This window comes from Tachysurus vachellii, chromosome 3 (genome assembly GCF_030014155.1).
Source record: "Tachysurus vachellii isolate PV-2020 chromosome 3, HZAU_Pvac_v1, whole genome shotgun sequence".
Lineage (NCBI taxonomy): Eukaryota > Metazoa > Chordata > Actinopteri > Siluriformes > Bagridae > Tachysurus > Tachysurus vachellii.
The window spans coordinates 16957584-16979674 of record NC_083462.1 but is presented as its reverse complement, the minus strand read 5'-3'; the positions used below and the strand labels follow the sequence as shown (position 1 = coordinate 16979674).

The 22091-nt window shown below is 38.7% G+C and overlaps 2 protein-coding genes and 1 gene segment (V, D, J or C); 1 reads left to right on the top strand and 2 right to left on the bottom strand.

Annotated features, from left to right (window-relative positions):
- Positions 1-314: 314 nt before the first annotated feature.
- On the bottom strand, positions 315-6982 carry cdca4 (cell division cycle associated 4). 11 transcript variants are annotated; one of them, XM_060866049.1, is made up of 4 exons: positions 6795-6974; positions 4847-4931; positions 3864-4210; positions 315-2520 (listed from the first exon to the last, which is right to left on the bottom strand). In XM_060866049.1, coding segments are annotated over exons 3-4 (861 nt in total). In that variant the 5' UTR covers positions 3866-4210; positions 4847-4931; positions 6795-6974; the 3' UTR covers positions 315-1661. The 11 variants fall into 11 exon arrangements, with proteins under 11 accessions (XP_060722032.1, XP_060722030.1, XP_060722028.1 ...); XM_060866047.1 differs by having other exon boundaries at positions 4907-4931; XM_060866045.1 differs by lacking the exon at positions 3864-4210 and having other exon boundaries at positions 4907-4931; positions 6795-6982.
- Positions 6983-13456: 6474 nt separating this feature from the next.
- LOC132843009 (E3 ubiquitin/ISG15 ligase TRIM25-like) lies at positions 13457-19746 on the top strand. The gene is made up of 8 exons (XM_060866044.1): positions 13457-14179; positions 15860-15955; positions 16238-16471; positions 17993-18158; positions 18256-18360; positions 18445-18543; positions 19207-19326; positions 19427-19746. The coding sequence occupies exons 1-8, from the start codon at positions 13619-13621 to the stop codon at positions 19510-19512; spliced, it is 1467 nt and encodes a 488-aa protein (XP_060722027.1). The 5' UTR covers positions 13457-13618; the 3' UTR covers positions 19513-19746.
- A 59-nt stretch (positions 19747-19805) lies between these two features.
- LOC132843011 (immunoglobulin lambda variable 9-49-like) lies at positions 19806-21542 on the bottom strand. The segment is given in 3 exon segments: positions 19806-20871; positions 20972-21316; positions 21407-21542. Coding segments are annotated over 3 exon segments (519 nt in total).
- Between the last annotated feature and the right edge of the window lie 549 nt (positions 21543-22091).

The window sequence follows — 22091 nt, the reverse complement described above, 5'->3', positions numbered from 1 at the left end:
GGCGGAGCTTCCTGAAGGGCAAACTCTTGGAAATGAGTGCTTAATGCTAATCTTGTGTAAAAAAAAAAAAAAGTGTAATTTTATTTAAAAAATCCATAATCCCATTTGCCAGACTGGGATTTATATGGATACGGTTTATTTACGGTTGCTGTAGTAACAGCTCCTCGGCACAGAGACGTCGTGAGCGTACTAGTTGACACGAAGGTTTCTGGCTTATAGCCGCTATAATGTAAGCGATAACAGGAACTTGCTGTTGTTCGTGTTAAATTTCACTCCAAATGCATAAATACAAACCACACAGGAAACTTATTTAATTTGTGCTTTTTTATTAAAAATGTTATAAAATGCTACAATGCACATATAAAATGTTTTAATGCTCTACTCTAGATTTATATCATAATTAAAAATGAAACTGACGTAAAGCAGAGAGGAATTACATCCACTCAAACGGATGTACTGTGATTGTATTTTTCTTTACTATAACAACAGGCTTCAGAATCGATGACTCGAGGAATCGAAGTTCGTGTAACAGGAAGACAACCGTTTAACCCTGTCCTCTTTCTGACGGTCAAAAATACAAAGTTAAAGTCAATACGGTACTTTAAAATGTGCTCGAACACTTTGTGCATAGGAAGTGTATTGCGACACTCAATGCATAGGATCAGAGAAAGTGTATAGCCCCTAAAGAGGCTGCATTTAGACATCAGGCTGCAAAACACCATGACATCAGACTCAGGATTCTTACCTGATCAGAGACTTTATAATTAAAGGCAGCCGAAAATAAAGCTGAATCACGTTATCTTTATAGATTCGTCGATGTGCATCAAAAGCGTTACACGGACATAACGCATCTGCGTAATGCAAATGAAGAAAACGCTTTCAATTTAAAGGAACTACTGTTTGATGGATTTGGGGCGAATCAGGCCCGCGAAGTCTCTTCTGCCCTGAGTCTGACCAAAGCCAACACTCGACATGTAAGGTTTGCAACAAATAAATAAAAATAAATTAAAAGTCACTATATAGAACGGGACAACCCCATTATTCTTCATTTGTCGATAAAACAAATATAAGAACACTATGACTTCTAATATTTAAACACAGGCTGCTGATTTGCCCAGATACTGACGGGAAAATTACGCCAGGTGCCAAAATGCACCGAAAAGTGTGCTACGATAAAATAAAGTCATGCATCTCTGTATTTTTACTGCTTTTTCTGAATCCTGAAAGGAATAAGAAAAAAAAAGCCACAACATGACATGGATAACTGTTCCGTGAATCTGTTTAACGCTGATAACCGATAACGAGTGCACTGTAACAGTTAACGAGCGGTATCTATTGTAAAAATATATATTTATCACTTTACAGTTAGGCAATTTCATCTTTATGAAAATATCTTTTTTCATTTTTGTACACATCTGGTTCTGCTCTCCATCCTGTTTGTAGTGTTAACGGATGCAAGAAAGAAATAAATAAAAAAAAGGGAAAAAATAAACATACAAAAGGGTATGCGAATAAGATAACTGGTCAGCTCATGATATCAAGGCAATTTTTTTAGAAGACACACACTCCTTTCCCTGAAAGGACTGCAGACTGAACTTCCACAACAGGTAGAAAAACATAAGAGGAAATTTAAACGTGCTAGTCTCTGAGCCAACTCCGGTCTAAGAGCCGACAATGATCTCCATGATGTGGTCCAGTTCATTCAGATCGGAGCGGCAGTTTGATGGCGAGTTTATAGACGTCGGTGCGTGAGAGGGACTCAAACTGTCCAGCAGGTCGTACGGACCCATCTTGGGTGCCGTGCTCTGAATCCCCGTGAGCATGGTGTCAAGGTCATAATACGATGCATCCACGTCTGAGAACAATTCCTCGAGCGCTGAGTCTGGACCTGAGGAACCGTTCTTGATCTCAAATGTCCCGAAAACTTGCCCCATTGACTTTGGATCCTCTCTGGAGGAACATTCTTGTTCGTCGTCTTCATCCTCGTCTTCGTCTCCTGGACTGAGCCTGGAGCTTTCATTAGAGTCCTCGCTCGTGTCCCAGCAACGACTTGAGGTCTCTGAAAGACACACGTCGGAGGCAGAGTCGTGCACCGAGACCGAACACAGCGTTTCATCTGCCACCACCTCCTCCTCACGGCTGATTCCTTCATAGCTGATAACTGAGAAGAGCTTAGGCTCAGATTCCTGCTCTCGTGACCGGCAGAGGACTTCAGTGGCCACCAGGCGTTCGGAGGGACCCTGGGTGCTGCTGCAGAAGGCCTCGGCGACCACCCAGCTGCCATCATGAGTCATTTCCTCTTGGATCTGCCGCACCGTGTTGGCGATGAGCACCGAGCGGCACAGGTTGGGCTCCACTAACATGTGGCACAGCTGCAGTTTGATGAGAGACATGTCTAATAGAGACTGGCGCTGCAGGCTGTACGAGGAGGACACCTTGGCTCCGGCCAGGTTCTCATCTGACATCTCGTCATCGTCGCTGGGAAACTTGCGCTTGGTGCCTTTGGAGAACATTTCTACCCTGGAAGAGGAAGTAGAACATTCATTCGTATTATGTCATGTATTTGTAATGCTTTTGATAATCTCATCAAACCACATCAAATGCAAACAGACAGCAAAGCAAGACAGATTAATGCATATTAATGCTGAATTTGTGCAGGACGGGAAACAGGAAGCTGTCATAGGTCAAAGGGAAGTGAGGGACATATCAGCACCTATACTAGTATTGAGGTTATTGCTGAGCTCATTTATCCCCAACATCTAATACCAGCTGATTCTACATGCTGTAATCTAGCATATAGCACCAACAAAGAAATAAAATGACATCGTTCTTGATGATTAGACTGAATCAAAGTAGCCTGCAAGCTGTTTCTGAGAAAACTACAGCACCTTCCTACAACACAAGAACAAACACGTACATGGTACTGATTGATTCTCACCAAAAACCGTTACCAACTTTACAGAGGAACCTTGTCGTCCACTCCAGAGTTATTGTCACGCTTCAAGAGAAAGGACAAAAATGATTTTTCATGACGTCAGTTTTATGTCAGATCACTTCTAACACCAGACACTAGCACAAAGCAGCTTCAGAAATCTGAGGGGAGATGAGGAAGAAACTGTTTAAATTCACATCTAGGAACATCTCTAAAAACATTTGGCAAAAATACATTGTAAAAAATTGTTAGTAAACTATCAACCCACAAAATCTACCTTTTTAACCTAACCAATAATGATCATGTGAAACTCCTTCACTGTCTGTCACAATGGGTTTATTACACAGTTCAGTAAAGCTACGGTTTAGTTTATTTTTGATTCGTCATGTCTGAGAATCAGGTGTTAGCTGTCAAAAGAAGCTCTTCCTTCACCAACCCCCAGTGGAGCTACACTAGATTAATACTCAAGCTCAGATCAGCTCAAAATTGAATGTTTTGTCATTGAAGACAATCATCAAAACCCTAAATACAAGGAACAGCATCCAAACCCAAAATATGGCAATAGATAACATAACTGATGCTATGGGGTTCTTGCATAATGAATTCTACCAAACAGCGGAAGATTTTACGTTAAAGCTGGTTGCCTTTGCCAGGAGGTAATGTCTTTCCCACAGATTGATCTTTTATCCCAAATCGCTATCCACAACAAATGGCAAGAGTGCCGACTGTTTTGAAACTAGCGTGGTTCAAATAAAACCACACAGCATAAAGCTCAATACATTAATCACGGTGGGTTTTACTTTGTGTTACATGTCCCCAATTCTCTTGAAAGGTACCAATAATTCTGGAACTAGGTGAAATGCAAGACTATAGACTACCAGCAACAGATTGCAATATATCCGAGTAAATCTAACTTCTTAATCAGACTTACATTTATGGCATTTTGGCAGACACCCTTATCCAGAGCGCATATACAGCTGAGCAATTGCTCAGGGGCCAGCGGTGGCAGCTCGGTGGACCTGGGATCGGTAGTCCAACACCTTAACCACTAGGCTACGACATCCTCTGGAACTTGACCTGAGCTGGAACATTCTCAGGAAATGTGAGACGTGATTTTCCACCTCATTATGTTCTGAAGATGGTCATAGCACAGTGCTGAGTTCTGGACTCTGGTCAGGTGTCGATTAATTCTCAGCGGCTCTGAGAGGGAGGTGTACCGCACACACTCCATGTGAAGGAATTTAAAGATGTGTGTACTCGTTGGCAGGCTAAAGTTTTCTGAAAGGAGATGGATAATTAACATATATGGAAGGAGTCTCCACTGTCAGGGCTTTGTAAATGTCAAAGGTAACAAAGATATCTACGCTTTCCCTCATCTCCAGGACAGATGAGTTTAAGATGAGCAGTTTCTGGTGAATTTAACAGCAATTGCAGTTGAGATAAGAAAGCTTGATGAGGGAACAACTGTTTATACACAAGATAGAAGAAGCACTAATTTGGATGATGGATGATCCACTATGTTAAACAGAACTAAAAACAAATAAAAAGTATGATGTTTCGTTCTTTAGTTTATAATGGCATTTGTTGGCAAACTGTTTTTTGAGAAGAGGAATAAAACACTTTTGGGCATGCTCTTGAAGAAAATGAATCATCTTCTGTGTGGAAGCAGTAATCAGGTTGTTTAAAAAAAAAAAACAACACACACAGTGTTTTATTCTGTACATGATTGATTACATCAGGCATTCTTTAGCATTTTCACAGAGACAAACCAGGTCCATTAATTTCACTCACTTCATGTTAAGACTGGTGACTTACAATAATGGAAATGATCTGATTGACTGTTACCTTTAACCAAAAAAACACACACACAATACATACACACTGTTAACACACCACAACTCTACCCCAACTGACCACGGTATCCAGATAGACTGGGTTAAGATGAGGGAGAGGGCACAGTGGCGTGTCGCCTACCTGAAGCACGAGTGACATCCCAGCACTGTAGAGACACAGACCAGAGCGCAAGCTGACAGACAGCACAATCACGACAAAACTCAAACCTAAAGCAAACTAACTAAATAAATAAACACTACACATGATCTTCACATTCAAAATTCTACTCGCACTACACACACCTCGTTTTAATACAAACCTATGGGTTAGATCTATATTATAAATGCTTGTTCAGGTGATCATTAGGACAGAAGATTTTATTTTTATGCATTTAATCTTTTTGTATTTTAAAAAGAATAAGTGCTTCCTGAAGCACAGAAAAAATTTAAACTCTTTTCTCACAGGATATAACAGTTTTTCTATTATACACTGTTATACAGGGTTACTTCTACTCTATATTGTACACTATACAGCCAGAATTATGTGCAGCCCTGCCCATCACAGCCATATGTGCAGTATTGTCTCATTCCAGATCTATTCACCTCACTGTGCTGTTATATGTAATCGGCTCCAGTCTTTACACTAGACGTTGGATTGTAGTTGTGAGGATTTTGTGTTCGTTCATCTATGAGATCAGTGAGATCAGACTCTGATGTTGGGATGTTAAGGAGACTCCAGTTCCAGTTCATCCCAGTGGGATTAAGTCGGAAGCTTAACGTCTACACAGCATGCTGGAGGAGGTTTGGGCTTCGTGGTTGCAGTGAAAGAACCACATAATGGTGTGACAACCAGAGGTCCACATACTTCTGGCCATGTGGTGTATATAAGGTAATAATGACACTATTGTCCTCTGTGTGTAAAACTGAAGGCTTTTGTCCCATAAATTCAGCTGTTTGTATCTGAGTGTAAGTAACTGTAATAAACACTTTACTGAACATCACATTAACTGTGTTTGTATCTGAGTGTACAGTAACTGTAATGAACACTTTACTGAACATCACATTAACTGTGTTTGTGTCTCAGAGTGCAAGTAACTGTAAAACACTTTACTGAACATCACATTAACTGTGTTTGTATCTCAGAGTGCAAGTAACTGTAAAACACTTTACTGAACATCACATTAACTGTGTTTGTATCTCAGTGTGTAAGTAACTGTAATATACACTTTACTGAATATCACATTAACTGTGTACTTTTTATTTATTTTCTCTGAGCACAAGTAAGATATACATCTTGTTCTGTTAGTAATAAACGTTACATCTGAATTAACACGCGATGTTTATTGTTCAGTCTCATTTTAATAGCTCACTGAAACTAAATGGGGAAATTCTCTTGCGACACCGACGTGACGTCACATCCCGAGAGTATTTAAAGCCCCGCCCCCACTTCCGCCCCGTCCCCTCCCCCACCGCCCTGACGTGGCCGGTAACAGGGCAAAGCTAAGCTAAGCACAAAATAGTCCAAAAATCAGTGAACGCGTTACACGTTAAATCTTTACAGTGCACAACAAGCATCGATGGTTATTTTAATTTACCAACGTGTCCTTAAATGGTATAAAATATGCTTTTAATATGTAGAACAACTGAAAGCCGAGTCGGGTTAGTGTGAGAGCGACAAAGATGGGCGCCATTTTGGATGTTTAACGCCAGCTCTGGTGATGCGGTGTAGAGCGGTGTGTTTTACACGATTATTAAACACAGTACTGAGAGTAGATGTATGTGTTCTAACAGTAATAACGCAGGCTGACTGTAGTGCGGCTATATGAGCCTTACACGCACGATAAGTGAATAGAACGCGCGTTTCGGGCTGATGTTGTACCCGAGCGCCGGAGCGCGAGCCCCCACTTCCGCAAACACGCCGCTATTCGAAATCGGCCGCGCGGTTTATTGACGACTTCTCGCTCGCTCGGGCTAAAACTGAACGCAGATTGCAGGCGCGCGGCGAGAGACGTGCACAGGAGATAACGTACCTGCTGTGAGTTTAATTCTTTGGTTGATGAGCGTCATGCGCGGGTCTGCAGGCCGGCGGCGGTGTTAAAGGTGCAGCTCCACTCGACCACTCCGGTGTAGTGAGCTAGTGAGCATCCGGCACACAGGCAGGGCTGATGGGGGCGGAAACTTTCTGCTGCATGGACAGCAGGCCATCTGAGCATCTGCACAAAGCCTCGGGGGATGGGGCACTGGGGTGTGTGCGTTTGTATGTGTGTGGGTGGGTGGATGGATGTATGTATGTGTGTGTGCTTGTAAGTGTGTGTCCTCACCTGTCTGTCCTGTCCTGTCCAATGTCCTGCCCCTGTCCTGTCCCCTCCTGCTCGCATCTTAAACCTGAAATAAAAATGGTGTTTCGGATTATTTTGTTTCTGTTCCATCATCTGCAGAAAATTACAAGTACAGAACAGCAGTTACAGAAAAAAAACACAAGTATAAGCTGCAATGTCCTGCGACAAATCTAAATAAAATAAGAAGTTAAATAAAATCTGTTTTTATATGTATTTATTTCTTTATTGTTTGCTTGTTTGTCTTTTTTAAATACTAATATATTTAGTGTCCACCTCAACCAGGCTGTTTTCTCCTCTCACCAGTTAATGCCTTATTACGAGCAAAAATATTAAGTTGAATTTTTACATGGCTGATCAGTTCTATGTGCCATTTAAGGGTAAAATCATCTATTTACATTATTAACACTAACATTAATAATGAACAATTAATTATTAATCTTAATCAATAATAATCATAATGGATTTAAGCCAAGTCCCACAGTGAAAGTGCAGCCCTGTTAATGACTCTCGGTTAAAAAACAAAATAATAAAACAAAGAAGTCACAAACAGTTGTTCCCTCGATTATACAGACACAAACACCAGGGACTGTATCACCATTTACACTAACACCAGGGATTGTATAACCATTTTCACTAACATCAGACTGTGACTGTAACACCAGATATCACCAGATATTCAGTGACTGTATCATCAGTGACTGGAACACCAGATTCTGTATCATAAGTAACACTCCAGAGACTGTAACACCAGTGACACTAACACCAGAGACTGTAACACCAGGGACACTAACAACAGATACTGTATCATAAGTAACACTCCAGAGACTGTAACACCAGTGACACTAACACCAGACACTGTATCATAACACTCCAGAGACTGTAACATCAGTGACACTAACACCAGATACTGTATCACATAGCTCCAGATACTGTATTACCAGTGACACTAACGCAGATGCCACCAGATATCACCAGTGACACTAACACCAGATACTGTATCACCAGTGACACTAACAGCAGTGAGTGTAATACCAGATACTGTATCACCAGTGACACCAACACCAGTGACTGTATCACAATTAACTGCAACACCAGATACTGTATCACATAGCACCAGATACTGTATTACCAGTGACACTAACGCAGATGCCACCAGATATCACCAGTGACACTAACACCAGATACTGTATCACGAGTGTCACTAACAGCAGTGAGTGTAATACCAGATATTGTATCACCAGTAACATTAACACCACCGATTGTAACACCAGATACAGTATCACCAGTGATTGTAACACCAGATACTGTATCACCAGTGACACCAACACCAGTGACTATCACAATTGATTGCAACACCAGATACTGTGTTACCAGTAACACTAACACCAATGACTGCAACACCAGTGACACTAACACCAGATACTGTATTACCAGTGACACTAACATTAGTAACTGTAACAGCAGATGCCACCAGATATCACCAGTGACACTAACACCAGATACTGTATCACCAGTGACACTAACAACAGATACTGCAACACCAGTGACACTAACACCAGTGAGTGTAATACCAGATATTGTATCACCAGTAACATTAACACCACCGAATGTAACACCAGATACTGTATCACCAGTGATTGTATCACCAGATACTGTATCACCAGTGACACCAACACCAGTGACTGTATCACCATTGACTGCAACACCAGATACTGTATTACCAGTGACTGTATCACCAGTGACTGCAACACCAGATACTGTATCACTAGTGACCAGAGGTGGGTAGAGTAGCCAAAAATTGTACTCAAGTAAAAGTACTGTTACTTCAAAATAATATGACTCAAGTAAAAGTAAAAAGTAGACATCCAAATAATTACTTGAATAAGAGTAAAAAAGTACTTGGTGAAAAAACTACTCAAGTACTGAGTAACTGTTGAGTAACGTCTGATTTATTTTTTAACACGACAACAATCAGACAGACAAAAATACAAAATAATCATTAGGCAAATTATGGCTCATCCAATCAATAAAATAAATTCATTCATTCATCTTCATTCATCTTCTACCGCTTAACCGAACTACCTCGGGTCACGGGGAGCCCGTACCTATCTCAGGCATCAACGGGCATCAAGGCAGGATAATAAAATAAATGAAAATTAATTAATTACAAAATAGCTTAAATTAAAATAATTCAGGTAAATTAAAGTACTTAATAAATAAAATAATAATAAATAAAAAATAAATATGCACAAGTAACACAAATTTCCAAACCTTTATACTTTTTACCAGGCAGAACTAGAACGAGGCAGCCCATAAATTCTCATAAACTGTGTGTGTGTCTCCAGTGACAGAACAACAGAAGGAAACACACACACACATTTCATTTCTTTTGTGTTGTGATTGTTGCACATTTGATGCCTTGATGAAAGGACAATAATAATGAAATACATCTCTACTCCTTTAATTAATTTCAGGAAGCCTCTAGTACTTTCCTTAGTTCAAGTAAGCTAAAGCTTCTGGTTGCAAAGCTGTTTTTGTTTCTCAAAATATCTTCCTTCATGTTCATCAGAACAAAGAAATTTATACAGGTTTGTAACAACATGAGAGTGAGTAAATGATGACAGAATTTTCATTTTGAGTGAACTATCCCTTTAAATATGTGTGTTCGGCGCTGAGTAAAGTTGAGCACATAAAAAACTCGAAACAGCTGAACTCGACAAAATTGCTCTGTGTACTGTATGCCTGTGCCTCGTCCATTAATTCAATAGTATATAGCAGAAAAAGTTCTCCCTTACTTCTCAGCGTAAGAAATACAAGGTGTGAACGTGTGAACTGACTGAAATGCGTGTCTCACGGTGAAGACTTGAGAGCTCTGTCATATGTAACATAAAAGACAAACATGCGCCTATCTATAGCAAAAAAAAAAACATTTAGGACATGTTTCCTCAAGTTAGATGTTGAGTTTTTGAATGCTGAAATGTCCGTTTGCTTTGGCAGACACAGAAGACACCTCATAATGTAGCTGCTCTCTCGCACTATTACTAAGGTAAACATGCTTTCAATATGAGGCCAGGGGTGCGGGTTTTCCTCCTCATTTGTGTCTGCATTGCCGACGGTTGATTCTGACATGTTTGTGTTGCTAACTAACCCGTCCCGCCGCTGAGATTGAGTATGGTAACGTGACGAGACTGCACAACTACGTTTGATTGGTGAAACACAGTCACGTGGTAGAGCCTTAGCGGAAGTTTCTCTATCAGTCAAAATTAAACATTAAAATCGATGCGTAGAATACCAAAGAGGTAAAAAGAAAAGTAACGAGATCATTGTAGCCTAATGTAGCGGAGTAAGAGTACAGTTTCTTCTTCACAAATCTACTCAAGTAAAAGTAAAAAGTATAGTGATTTAAAACTACTCCTTGAAGTATAATTTTTTCAAAAACTTACTCAAGTAAATGTAACGGAGTAAATGTAACTCGTTACTACCCACCTCTGCTAGTGACACTTAGACCAGTGAGTGTAATACCAGATATTTTATCACCAGTGACACTAACACAGTGACTGCAACACCAAAGACTGCAACAACAGAATTAAATTCAACACTAGTGACACCAGGGGGTTCTAGCCTTTTTTTTTTAGGGTGGCTCCAGCCCCCCTGTCTGTGATCTCAGCCACCTAAAAACTAAAAGTATAATTTTTATTTTCATAAATAAACACTAAAAATTACGTTAAAATGCAGGACATGTCGTCGATGGGAAAAAAAATATTTATCAGTTTGATCCAAGAGCGATTCTTTTACTTTGCTTTTTACGCGCGTGCGTTTTAGTCTTTCAAAAGTGCGTCATCAGCTGTCTGCTTTATTTGAACGGAGCAGCACAGGCACGCGCAGTGTGCACGCGCAGTCAGAGCTGGAGGCGTTTATCTATAACGTTAATTGGCGGAAAACCGCAAAGACGGCAACCAAAAGCAGTGAAATTTCACTATTCTTGTTACCAGAGTTGATAGCACAAACAAAATATTAATGCAAACAATCCATTCAATACTAAATAAAAATAACATTTATTGATTTGGTCTTTGTCTTGTGAAGATTTTTTTATTAATGACTGCATTCATTGGACACACTGTTTGTAGAGAATGCACACATACATGAACTGATTTGATTCAAGACTGGTATCATTACATCATGCATAAAATTTTGGTGTCCACTTTTGCCATTTTAAATAAAATAAAAACTTTTGGCTTACTATGAAGTCATATAATATATAATATATAACTCTTCTTGTTTTAAATTCTCACTGAGGGCTAAAACCCCCTAAAGATGAAATCCTAGAACTGCCCCTGAGTGATACTAATGCCAGAGACTGTATCACCCTTGACACTAACACCAGTGACATTACCACCAGTGACACTAACACCAGCAACTGTAACACCAGAGACTTCAATGACTTCACTTCCTCAGAGTGCTCAGGAAAAACAACCTGGAGTATAAGCTGCTGGTGTACCACTCTACCATCAAACGTGTGTTAGTGTACTGCATTTTAGTGTGGTACTCTAGTTACACTGCAGCAAACATGAGAGCCCTCCAAAGAATAATCAACACAGCCCAAAAAGTCACTAGCAGCTCACTACCCTCCCTGGAAAGCATTGTCAGCTCCCACCATCTCTCAAGGGCCAAAAACATAAGGACACAACACACCCAGGACATCACCTGTTTAATCCTCTGTCCTCAGGAAGGTGGTACAGATCCCTAAGAACAAAACACTTGTTTAAAGGAAAGTTTCTTCCCAGTCACTGCATTCCACACTACAGATCACCACATTCCCCTAGATCACTTACAGTATTACACAGGTATTCATGGACAGGTATTAAGATGGTTTATATCCAACCTATCTGATCGATACCATTTTCTAGATTTAAATAAAAACCTATCCGCTTTATTGCCAACTAATTATGGGGTCCCTCAAGTATCAGTTTTGAGACCTCTCCCTCTCTCAATATACATGCTTCCCTTGGGATGTATTGCACTGACCTTCAGTGAGATGAGGCCAAACCTGTGAGGATCCTGAAGCATCTAGAGATGTACCAGCTTCAGATTCTGTGTCGAGGATTTCAGACAGCCAAAGAAGAGATGCCAACTCACTGTGGTCTTTGAGGACAACAACCTCTTGATCAGTTCACATTTGTCAGACTGTATATTTATATTCACACCCTCCAGTGTCACCCAAATGAGGATGAGGTTCACTTTTGTGTCTGGTTCCTCTCAAGGTTCCTTCCTTTACCATCTAAGGGAGTTTTTCCTCACCACAGTTACCTCAGTCACCTCAGGCGTGTTAATTAGGGATAAATACAAACACATTTAAATATAAATCTAATATTAATCTTGAATTTTTGTATTATATTAATCTTTATATAATATTAAACCTTTTGTTTTATTTCTTATGTTCTGTAAAGCTGCTTTGAGACAATGTGCATTGTTAAAAGCTCTATACTAAAATGTGAATTGAATTGAATTGAGCCAGTGACAATAACACAAGTGACAATATCACAAGTGACAATAACACAAGTGCATCTTAAAAGATCTCAGGATTTCACTGCAAACAACATTAATCACACCACAAAACAAATAAAAAAACAAAAATATTCATTATTAAATTAGGATAAAAATTATTAAAGGGTGCTAGAGTGTGCATTTAAAGTAACACGCTGATTACAGCCACAGTGTTCAAATAGTATATTTAATTATTATATATTTGACGTTTAAATTCAGACTTTACTCACTTATGAAATGCAGAATGTTGTTACTTCTAATGGCCAATAGAGGGAGCCAAAACTTCTTTTATTTGTCATTTAACTCCTCTAACTCATATATTAGTTCAGTTCCTCTCTGTTTTTGTGCGGGTTTTTTTTTGTGAACATGTGAATAATAATTTTGTCTTTTCTCTCCTTTTCTATTTTTATAAATTAAATTTCAATGTCCCCCTTTTTTTCTTCCCATCGTTTAGGATTGCCTCAAATAAGAGAGAGAGAGAGAGAGGGAGAGAGAGAGGTGGTACGAGGCATGTTAATAAAGATGCTAAATATATGAATAAAATAATAAATAAAAACGTCTTTAACACTTTTCATCACAATGACATTATATGAATTAACAGTAGAGAAAATGACAAAGAAGGTGCTACAATTCTGCACAGTTTTGATTGGCTTACTTTTATTTTTTATTTACTTTTTCAGTCGTATAAAACAGTCTTATGAAACCTTTCCACACACCTCGCAGGTCATAATTAATGATTAAAAATGTTAAAAAGTGACCTTTATTTTTTTGGCTACAATCTCAAACCGGAAGATTCGACACACGTTTTACTTTCACTTTCTCCTTCACGCGTATATTTGTGTTTGTTTTGCTTCAGCTACAATTCACAGGAAGACGTAAAGTATTAGGAGGTCTTTTTGACGTGCAGAGACTCTTCAGGAGTCTTCAGGACTTTTAGAAACTTTACCAAGGCTTTTCAGGGCTGTTGTGAAATGGCTGAGTCACTACTTCAGGATGACGACCAGTACAACTGCTCTGTGTGTTTGGAGCTAATGAAGGATCCAGTAACGATTCCCTGTGGACACTCTTACTGTATGACATGTATTAATGAATACTGGAAACAGAACCAATTAAGGAAAACTCAGTGCCCTCAGTGCAGGCACGAATTTCCTACAAGACCTGCACTGAACAAAAACACACTGCTGGCTGAAATCCTGGAGAAACTGAGGACCCCAAAGTTTCAGGGTTCTTTTCCAGCTCTGGGAGAAGTTGAGTGTGATTTCTGCACTGGTAGAAAGCTGCGAGCTGTGAGATCATGCCTGCAGTGCCAAGCATCATACTGTGACATGCATCTACAGCCTCATTACAACGTTCCTGCTCTGAAGAAACACAAGTTAGTCAACGCCACCGAAATCCCCACATGTCCGAGACACGACAAACTGCTGGAGGCTTTTTGTCGCACGGATAATATGTGCATCTGTATGAGCTGTGTAATGGACGAACACAAAGGCCACAACACGGTTTCATCTGCAGAAGAGAGAGAGGAAAAACAAGTGGGACACTTTATTCTTATTAAACCTTAAATCTTATTACAGAACACTCTCAGAAACAAAGGTACGAAGTTTCCTTGTAGATGGGGTCAAGGTGTAAGTGAAGGAATAAGAGTATATCACTAAGAATGAGTAGATAATGTGTTCTAAACAGATTGAGACACACTGAATTCTTTATTTTGACTGAGATCCTGTGAGAAGCAACAAAGTCACGTCATATGAGCCGAAGGTTTTCATGAGCAGCTGGATTGGAAGCTTGTAGTAGAAACACCATGTTCATTCGTTCATCCTTAGTAACTGCCTGATCAGAAAGTTGAGTCGAAAGTTTCTCAGGGTGGAACAAAGCAAAATAACAGAAGTGTGTAAATCTGGAGTGATGTAGCTGAGTTTGAGGAACTGTCAGATCCAGAATTCACACACGGTGCTCTCATTTCCACTTCTGACATTCGACCGGTGTTCTCCAATGAAGCAGAATGGTAGAGTTCATAAATATTGGCCACGCCTCCTTTTTAAAATTAAATTAAAATCCAGATCCAGCTTGATATAATTTCATTATGCTACACTGCCATGTTACTGTGGTTCTGTTAAAAGCATGTTTTGTACGATCAGTGTTTATATTTTACATGCAAACATGATTTAGACTTTAAGAAACACTTGAACTTTTAAATACTTTTGTCTATTTGAATTGCACTCCAGTGTGTTTGTTCTTTGATACATTTTATTATAAAGAAAGAAAACACACCAGTCACATGGGTGCAGCTCAAGCCAGGCTGTGGGCATCTGAGTGATGTGGAATCAGACCATTTCAAATGAAATGAAAAAGTGATTCAACTCTGAATCGACTCACCTGCTACAAATGAGTCAAATTGTGTGTTTTGGGTTGCAGCCTTTTTTTGTATGTAACACACAAAACAGTTAAAACTTCTCTAACTTATCTATCTCTTTGTTCTTTCTGATGTAGATTCTTTGGGCCTTTTTACACCTGGTCACTTCATGTGTTTTCTCTGATCCGATAGCTATCTGATTTGTTAAAACTGTTCCATTTACATCAGGCCAAATGCGTCTTGGCGAATCGGATATCGATCCGATCTTTCTACTCCCACCCAAAATGCAAATATATTTTACCTCATTTCCGGGGTAACTGAAATGGAACACGCTTTGGTGTGTGCGGTTTTCGGAACGCAATCAAAAAGAAGACGGAAAAACTCGTTACGACGGTTATGCTACAAAAAACAGCGTTTACTGTTTGCTGCATTTTCACTGGTGGCAGCATCGTGTTTTAAGACCTGACGAGACACCTGGGTGAAAGATCACGTACTCCCGTTTGGGAGGAGTATAGCGCTGACGTATGTGGCTTGAACAACCAAATTCATTTACACCTGTCCAGTTTCATCTGCAATGCGTCCCAGACCACCTCCTGAAGTGGTTTGAACCATCGGATTTATATCCGTCTCGAAAATGTTTCAGAGGGCATTTAGACCTGGTCTTTTTACCATTGGATAGCTATCTGATCACAGAAAACGCACTGAAGATTCAGAGCAAACCTACACTAAGTGTTTCACACAGACAACAAAGAAAAATACAGTTTTGTAGCTTTATTTCTGAGAGTATTTCTGTCTGGTCTTTTTTATTGTTCCTGATTACTTTTGGATTGATTTGTAAACTTGTTCATGTTCTTTACAGATCATACTGCAGGCTAATAAACACAAATTTGAGGAGAAACGGCAAGAAAAGCTGAAAAAGCTTGACGAGTTGATGAAAGCCACCGAGGCTCACGCAGTAAGTCATGAAAGGGAAAATGGATATAAACTATTGTTTCCTCACCAGCCTCTATTTTATCTCTCTCTCTTCAAAAAAAAAAATAAATCACTGGAGACTCCTTCACCACATCATACACAAATAAATGTTTCCTTACAAGAAGAACAACATCCCAAAATTAGCTCATGAAGTTATTGTCTACACTGCAACAAGCCTCTTAAACCCCCATGAGTGCGTCTGTCCGTATAAATATATCACGTATGGAATAATAAACAGTGTGTTTTTTTTTTTATTTTTTAACAGCAGGCCACACAGCAGTCAGTGGACGACATAGACCAAGCCTTTAACTCCCTAATTGCTTCCCTTGAGAAAAGCTACCTTGAGCTGATCATGAAAATCCGGGATCAGGAGAAGATCTACATGGATCAAGCTGCATATCTTCAGGAACAGTTGGAGCTTCAAATTGCCACACTGATGGGACAGGAAGACTTCATAGACAATCTTTTAGCGAAAGAGGATAATGTCCAATTCCTCCAGGTCTGATTTGATCTGAGCGTGCGTGATGTGTGTGATGTGTTTGGTGTGTGTTGTGTGAAATGTGTGTTGTTTGTGATGTGTGTGAGGTGTGTGTTGTGTGTGAGGTATCTGAGGTGTGTGTTGTGTGTGAGGTGTGTGAGGTGTGTGTTGTGTGTGAGGTGTCTGAGGTGTGTCAGGTGTGTGATGTGTGTTGTGCGTGTTGCTTGTGTTGTGTGTGAGGTGTGTGAGGTGTGTCAGGTGTGTCGTGTGTGTTCCTAACATGTCGAGTTATTATTAGAAATAAAAACACAGCGAGGATTTAATGCTGAAATTTGATCTGTATTCAGAACTCATGTAAAAGTTCATCAGAAGTTTTTACTAATTTGAAGTACCTTTTTTTTAAATGATACAATTTATGAATGAACTTAAAGTGAATTGTAACTTTAGCAGTTTGAAACAATTCATTCATTCATTCATTCATCTTCTATCTATCTCAGGCGTCATTGGGCATTAAGGCAGGATACACCCTGGACGGATTGCCAAACCATCGCAGGGCACACACACACACTCATTCACTCAATCACACACTAGGGACAATTTTCCAGAGATGCCAATCAACCTACCATGCATGTCTTTGGACCGGGGCCCCGAACCCCGACCCTGGAGGTGTGAGGTGAACGTGCTAACCACTAAGCCACCGTGCCCCCCGTTTGAAACAATCAATTAATTAAAACACTGTCATAATTTTATTATTATTATTTCCATTATTTTAACATCTCAAATAACACGTTTAGTATCTCACATCTTCGTTAAGTTGCACGAGTAACTGTTGTAAAATGGAATAGTGTTCAGTGCTACATCAAGTGCTATTCTCATGTCATATATACAGTACACAGTGAAATGAGACAACGTTTCTCCAGGATCAGGGTGCTACATAAAACAAAGGCAGAGCTATAAGGACTTAGTAAGTTAGTCCTAGATATGTAAAGTGTATCTGTGTAACCTGGTGTAATCAGTGCAGGACAAGACAAACAAGACAGACAGGCAAGACAGTGCAGGACAAAACAAGACAAAAAGTGCAGGACAAAAAATACATCACACAAAAGACAATACACAAAAACAGCTGTAGTGTAAATACTGTATGTTCAATCCATTGAGAGTCCAGGGAAGGGGGGGTAATTCTCTGGAAGTCATTTTGTTAAACAATTAAACCAGTGATTAATGTGATGATTAACACTAGGACTATTCATGCAGAATCTTGTTCAATTTATTTCTCTGTTGTCTCATTCAATGTCTTCAGTTCTTTGAGGGTTTAAAGGCAGATGCTATTGAAAGACTTTGACTCAGATGTTTCCACACAAGAAATCTGGTAGATTTTATTATTCAGGAAATATTTTTTAATCAGAAAATTCACTCAGCTGCGTTAGGTGACGGCTGGAAATGTTTTCTCACGAATGTTTATCAAACCTTTGGACTTAGTTTGGCAACTGAATATAACCGTTAATATATAATAATAATAAACTGTTTTTTGTGTTCTGGCAGAACTTTGAGAGCATGCCCACTCCCTCTGCGGATGAAGAGTCGTCCTGTCACACTTTAGAGCCGCTCGACTTTTTTAATGATGCGAGTGACATGATTTCTGAGTTTAAAGAAAAATTGGATGATTTCTGCACACAGGAACTGGACAATATGTTTGCAAAACATACTTGTAAGTACATTTTCAGAAAAAAAATGTATTTTTTTCCAGAATCCATCTTCTGGAAAATTCTTTATTGTTTGAGTACGGATTCCTTTTTGTCTGCTAGGCCATATCAAGATCGGGGACAGAGTTCGTGTGAAGTCATCTGTGAAAACACCTAAATTTAACTGGGGCTGCACCGTCACACACAAGAGTGTAGGCGTAGTCAAATGTACGTGTTCTACAGGTTTTAATTTAAGTTTAAACACAAAGGAATCCAGTTTGATTACAATTTGAAATCTGCTCCGTGTCACAGCTGTGAATGATGAAACTCTGATCGTTGACTTTGAAGATCATAAAAACTGGAAAGGTCTCCTGTCTGAAATGGAGCGTGTAACTGTGGCTGATGAGTCAGGTATGTAAACTGTGTGTGAGTGTGTGTATGTATCATGTATTTGTATCATGACACAGTAAAGAAACTGAAATCTCATGTTTGTTATTGTTTACACCACTGACTGAACTCTAGTGTAATTAAGTACCAGTAATCCATTAGATGCCCAAATAGGGAAAGGTGGGTGGAGCTTGCAACAGTGCAGACAATTGATTGGTCCAACACAATTGTCTTGATTACAGATTCTCTACCAGAAGATTTTCAGTAGGGGCATGTTTTCATTTATAAACTCTTCACAATTTCTAACACATATTTGCAAGAAAATCACAGTTCTATTATTTCATAATCTAAAGTTTCAGATTAATTTTTAATTCGTTAATCACAGATATTTTCTCCACTTTTCATATTTGGGATTAATTAAATATTTCATGTAAAATCTTCATGTAAAGCTGAATCTCGAATGGCTTTCTGTGTACAGTTTATAACATGTTCACTATTTCACTGTGTTATTTCTATATTGTGAACTTTATACATATATATTCAGGATTCAGCTCCACGCTCGTCTTCACTGTATTTTTACATCAACCGAAAACGTGTCTTTTCATGGCACCATGAAAAAAATCTCAGTACTGTAAAAGTCTTTTAGCTGCTAAAATATTCCAGCAAGGATTTTTTTTTCTTTCGTAGGAATTTCAGCTCAGCAGAGGAGCATTAAAATTGGAGATCGAGTCCGAGTGAAGCCGTCTGTTAAAAATCCAAAGCAGGGTTGGGGAAGGGTGACTCACCAAAGTGTGGGGGTGGTCAAGGGTAAGGCTTTTCATTGGCACATTTCTGAATCTGTACTGCAGACCTACTGCATTGTTATCATGTGACACAATATATTAACACTTTTTAACTGTTTTTTAAGGTCTTTCTGAGGATGAAATTACTGTGGACTTCCCAGAACATTCTGACTGGATGGGTAGCGTCTCAGAGATTGAAATCACATCCTAAATCCTTATGAGTTAATGAGATTATTAATTATTGAGACCTTTCATTTCTAACTGTCTGTCTTTTTTTTTCATTTTTTTTTTGTTAAAATGCAATAATAATAGAAAGGTGTGATGGTCTGAGAAAATTATAGCAGAATTAACAATGAAATGACTGTTTTTTTCTCACACAAGTGAGCAATTACAAATGATTCATTTTGGATTGTTTTGAAATGGGCTAAGCAGATTTCTTTTTCTTTTAAATTTTATTTTACTTTGCAACAATTTGTAATAATTGATTATAAAAAATAAATTTCTTTAAAATGTATTGTGTATGGCCTGTAGATACTGTAGAAAGCTTTAAATTGTTTGATGTGAACAGTTTTCCCAGGCTGACACACACACACACACACACACACACACGTAAGCATAATCTCATACAAAACACACTTATACTCGTGTATTTACAACACAATAATTCTGAACTGAACAGAATTCCTTATCTACTAAAGACGAAATAAAAATAAATCGGTGAAATGTTTTATATTTGTTTTAGCTTTGACATTACATAAAACCATGATGTGTGATTTAAAGGTAGATTTTTAAACAATATGCCACTCAAACAAGGTGGTGCTCTTACTTTTCTTCATATAACTGATAAACAGTTGTGATATTTTCTTCAGTTACTGGTTGTAAATCTCTCCAGAGTTGTGAAAGGTGGCATTTGGCAACAATACGTTCAGTAAAGTCTGTCTTTTAAATATATCTACTGTTTATCTGTAAGCTTTTCATTCTACACTATTTTCAATCTCAGTTGTCTTTCTTACACTTCTCTATAATCATATCTGTAAATTATAAGCTGACTTTTTGTTAAGCAGAGGATGTGACAGTGAGAAAGAGAACTAACAACCATCAGTGTAATCTATCTGCTGCTACATACACATTGTACGACTCGCAGTTAGCTTCAGAATTTAAATAGTTTCTGTTTCAGCCTCAAACCTTACACACACACACAAACACACACACACACACACACACCACTGGAGTGACATTTTTGGTATAAGAAGGAAATGCACCACTTGTTCTTTCTCCTAGCGGGTCTAAACACAACCTCAGATCTCATTTCCTTTTTAAATACAGCTACAGTTAGATATATAACACACTTGTTACATTACAGTTAGAGCAACACAGACAACAGTTAAAAGACAATTATATCAAAGATATAAAAAAAATCTGATAAAATAAAATTATATCAAATATATTTAAGATCTTGATTTTAAAACCTTGTAGCATGTTGTAAGGATAATAACTGTTACGCTGAGAACTCCGATTCTTGAAATGGAGAGCCAGAAGAACACACGCATGTCAGCAGTACAGCTCTCACCTACAGGGAGAAACACAATTATTATTAGGAATCGTTCAGTTCTGGATTCTGATTGTGTGTTGATCTGAAATTAGCGAGGTATCTGAGTAAAACCGTTTACCTTCAAATTGCAGATGTGTTCCAGATGTGAACTTCAGTACAGTTCCTTCCATTTCTCCACAGAAATATTCTCCTTCATCATCTTCTCTTGTTTTGTTAACATTGAGCTCAAATTTATTGTTATTTACACTAATACTGAAACGATCATCATTAAATCCTGGAGCAAATTTGTAGCCCAATTCGTTCTTGTATGGTTTTGCAAAATACTGAGGTAATTTTCCTGAACTCTGTCTGTACCAAACTACAATATCTTTCTTTGTGACACTGTTAGTGTTACATTCCATAGTTACATCTTCTCCAACCTTTACTGTTATCACTTCAATCTCCTTGATGTCAGAAGTTTTCACTGTAAAAAAGTGTTTAATATTTAATGTCAGTAAATGAGTTAAATATGAAATATTATTGTTTTACATTAAAGATTCAGAAAGTTACTCACCAGCTGTGAAGAGAGAAGAAAGAGCAGAAAGAGCCACAAAGAGTCTGATCATCGTTCCTGTTCACACCAAGTGATCTAATGAACTTGTGTGTTCAGTAGAAAACCAGGTCCAGACTCACGCCTGAATGGATGATTTGAAGCTGTGAACTGATTTGATTGGTCCATTAGGTGTAACACGTATTCTGATGGTCACATGTTTTAGTCAGAAACACACAGTTCCTCAGTTTGGAGCACTAAAACATACACAGGTAATTAAACTAGAATCTCTGACTACAGCACAGAAAGAATAATGTGTAAAAATGACAGATTTATTGTTAAAACCATTTGAGGGGAAATTCAGAAAATATGTATTCATAGATTAACTTAATGTCAGGGTACCAGGGTGTCTTCGAAGGGTAAAAAGACCCAAATGCAGGATAGCTAATAAAATACAGATTTATCAAACATAACATTAACAAAACACAAACAAACTTGAAACTCAAAAAAATAAGACCGAACCAAACGAAGGCAAAGACAAGGATTCCGCACTGCCAAAAGTAACACGGCACGAATAAATATGGAAGACAGTTAGACACATAAGGGACAGGTGTGCTGAGGCAGGAAGGAATAGACAAATGCGGGGCAGACACGTGAACACAAAACATAAACAAAAGGCACACTGCAAAGGTCCGGGCTAGATCCTGAC

Bases quoted from the DNA above. Each gene is read 5' to 3' on its own strand.
- LOC132843009 (XM_060866044.1), top strand. From the start codon at position 13,619: ATGGCTGAGTCACTACTTCAGGATGACGACCAGTACAACTGCTCTGTG. The intron at 16,472-17,992 runs GTCTGATTTGAT...GTGTTCTGGCAG, and splicing joins ATAATGTCCAATTCCTCCAG to AACTTTGAGAGCATGCCCAC. The intron at 18,544-19,206 runs GTATGTAAACTG...TTTCTTTCGTAG, and splicing joins AACTGTGGCTGATGAGTCAG to GAATTTCAGCTCAGCAGAGG.
- cdca4 (XM_060866045.1), bottom strand. From the start codon at position 6,831: ATGACGCTCATCAACCAAAGAATTAAACTCACAGCAG. The intron at 4,932-6,794 runs GTACGTTATCTC...GTGTCTCTACAG, and splicing joins AAGAATTAAACTCACAGCAG to TGCTGGGATGTCACTCGTGC. The intron at 2,521-4,906 runs GTAGGCGACACG...TTCCTCTTCCAG, and splicing joins GGATGTCACTCGTGCTTCAG to GGTAGAAATGTTCTCCAAAG.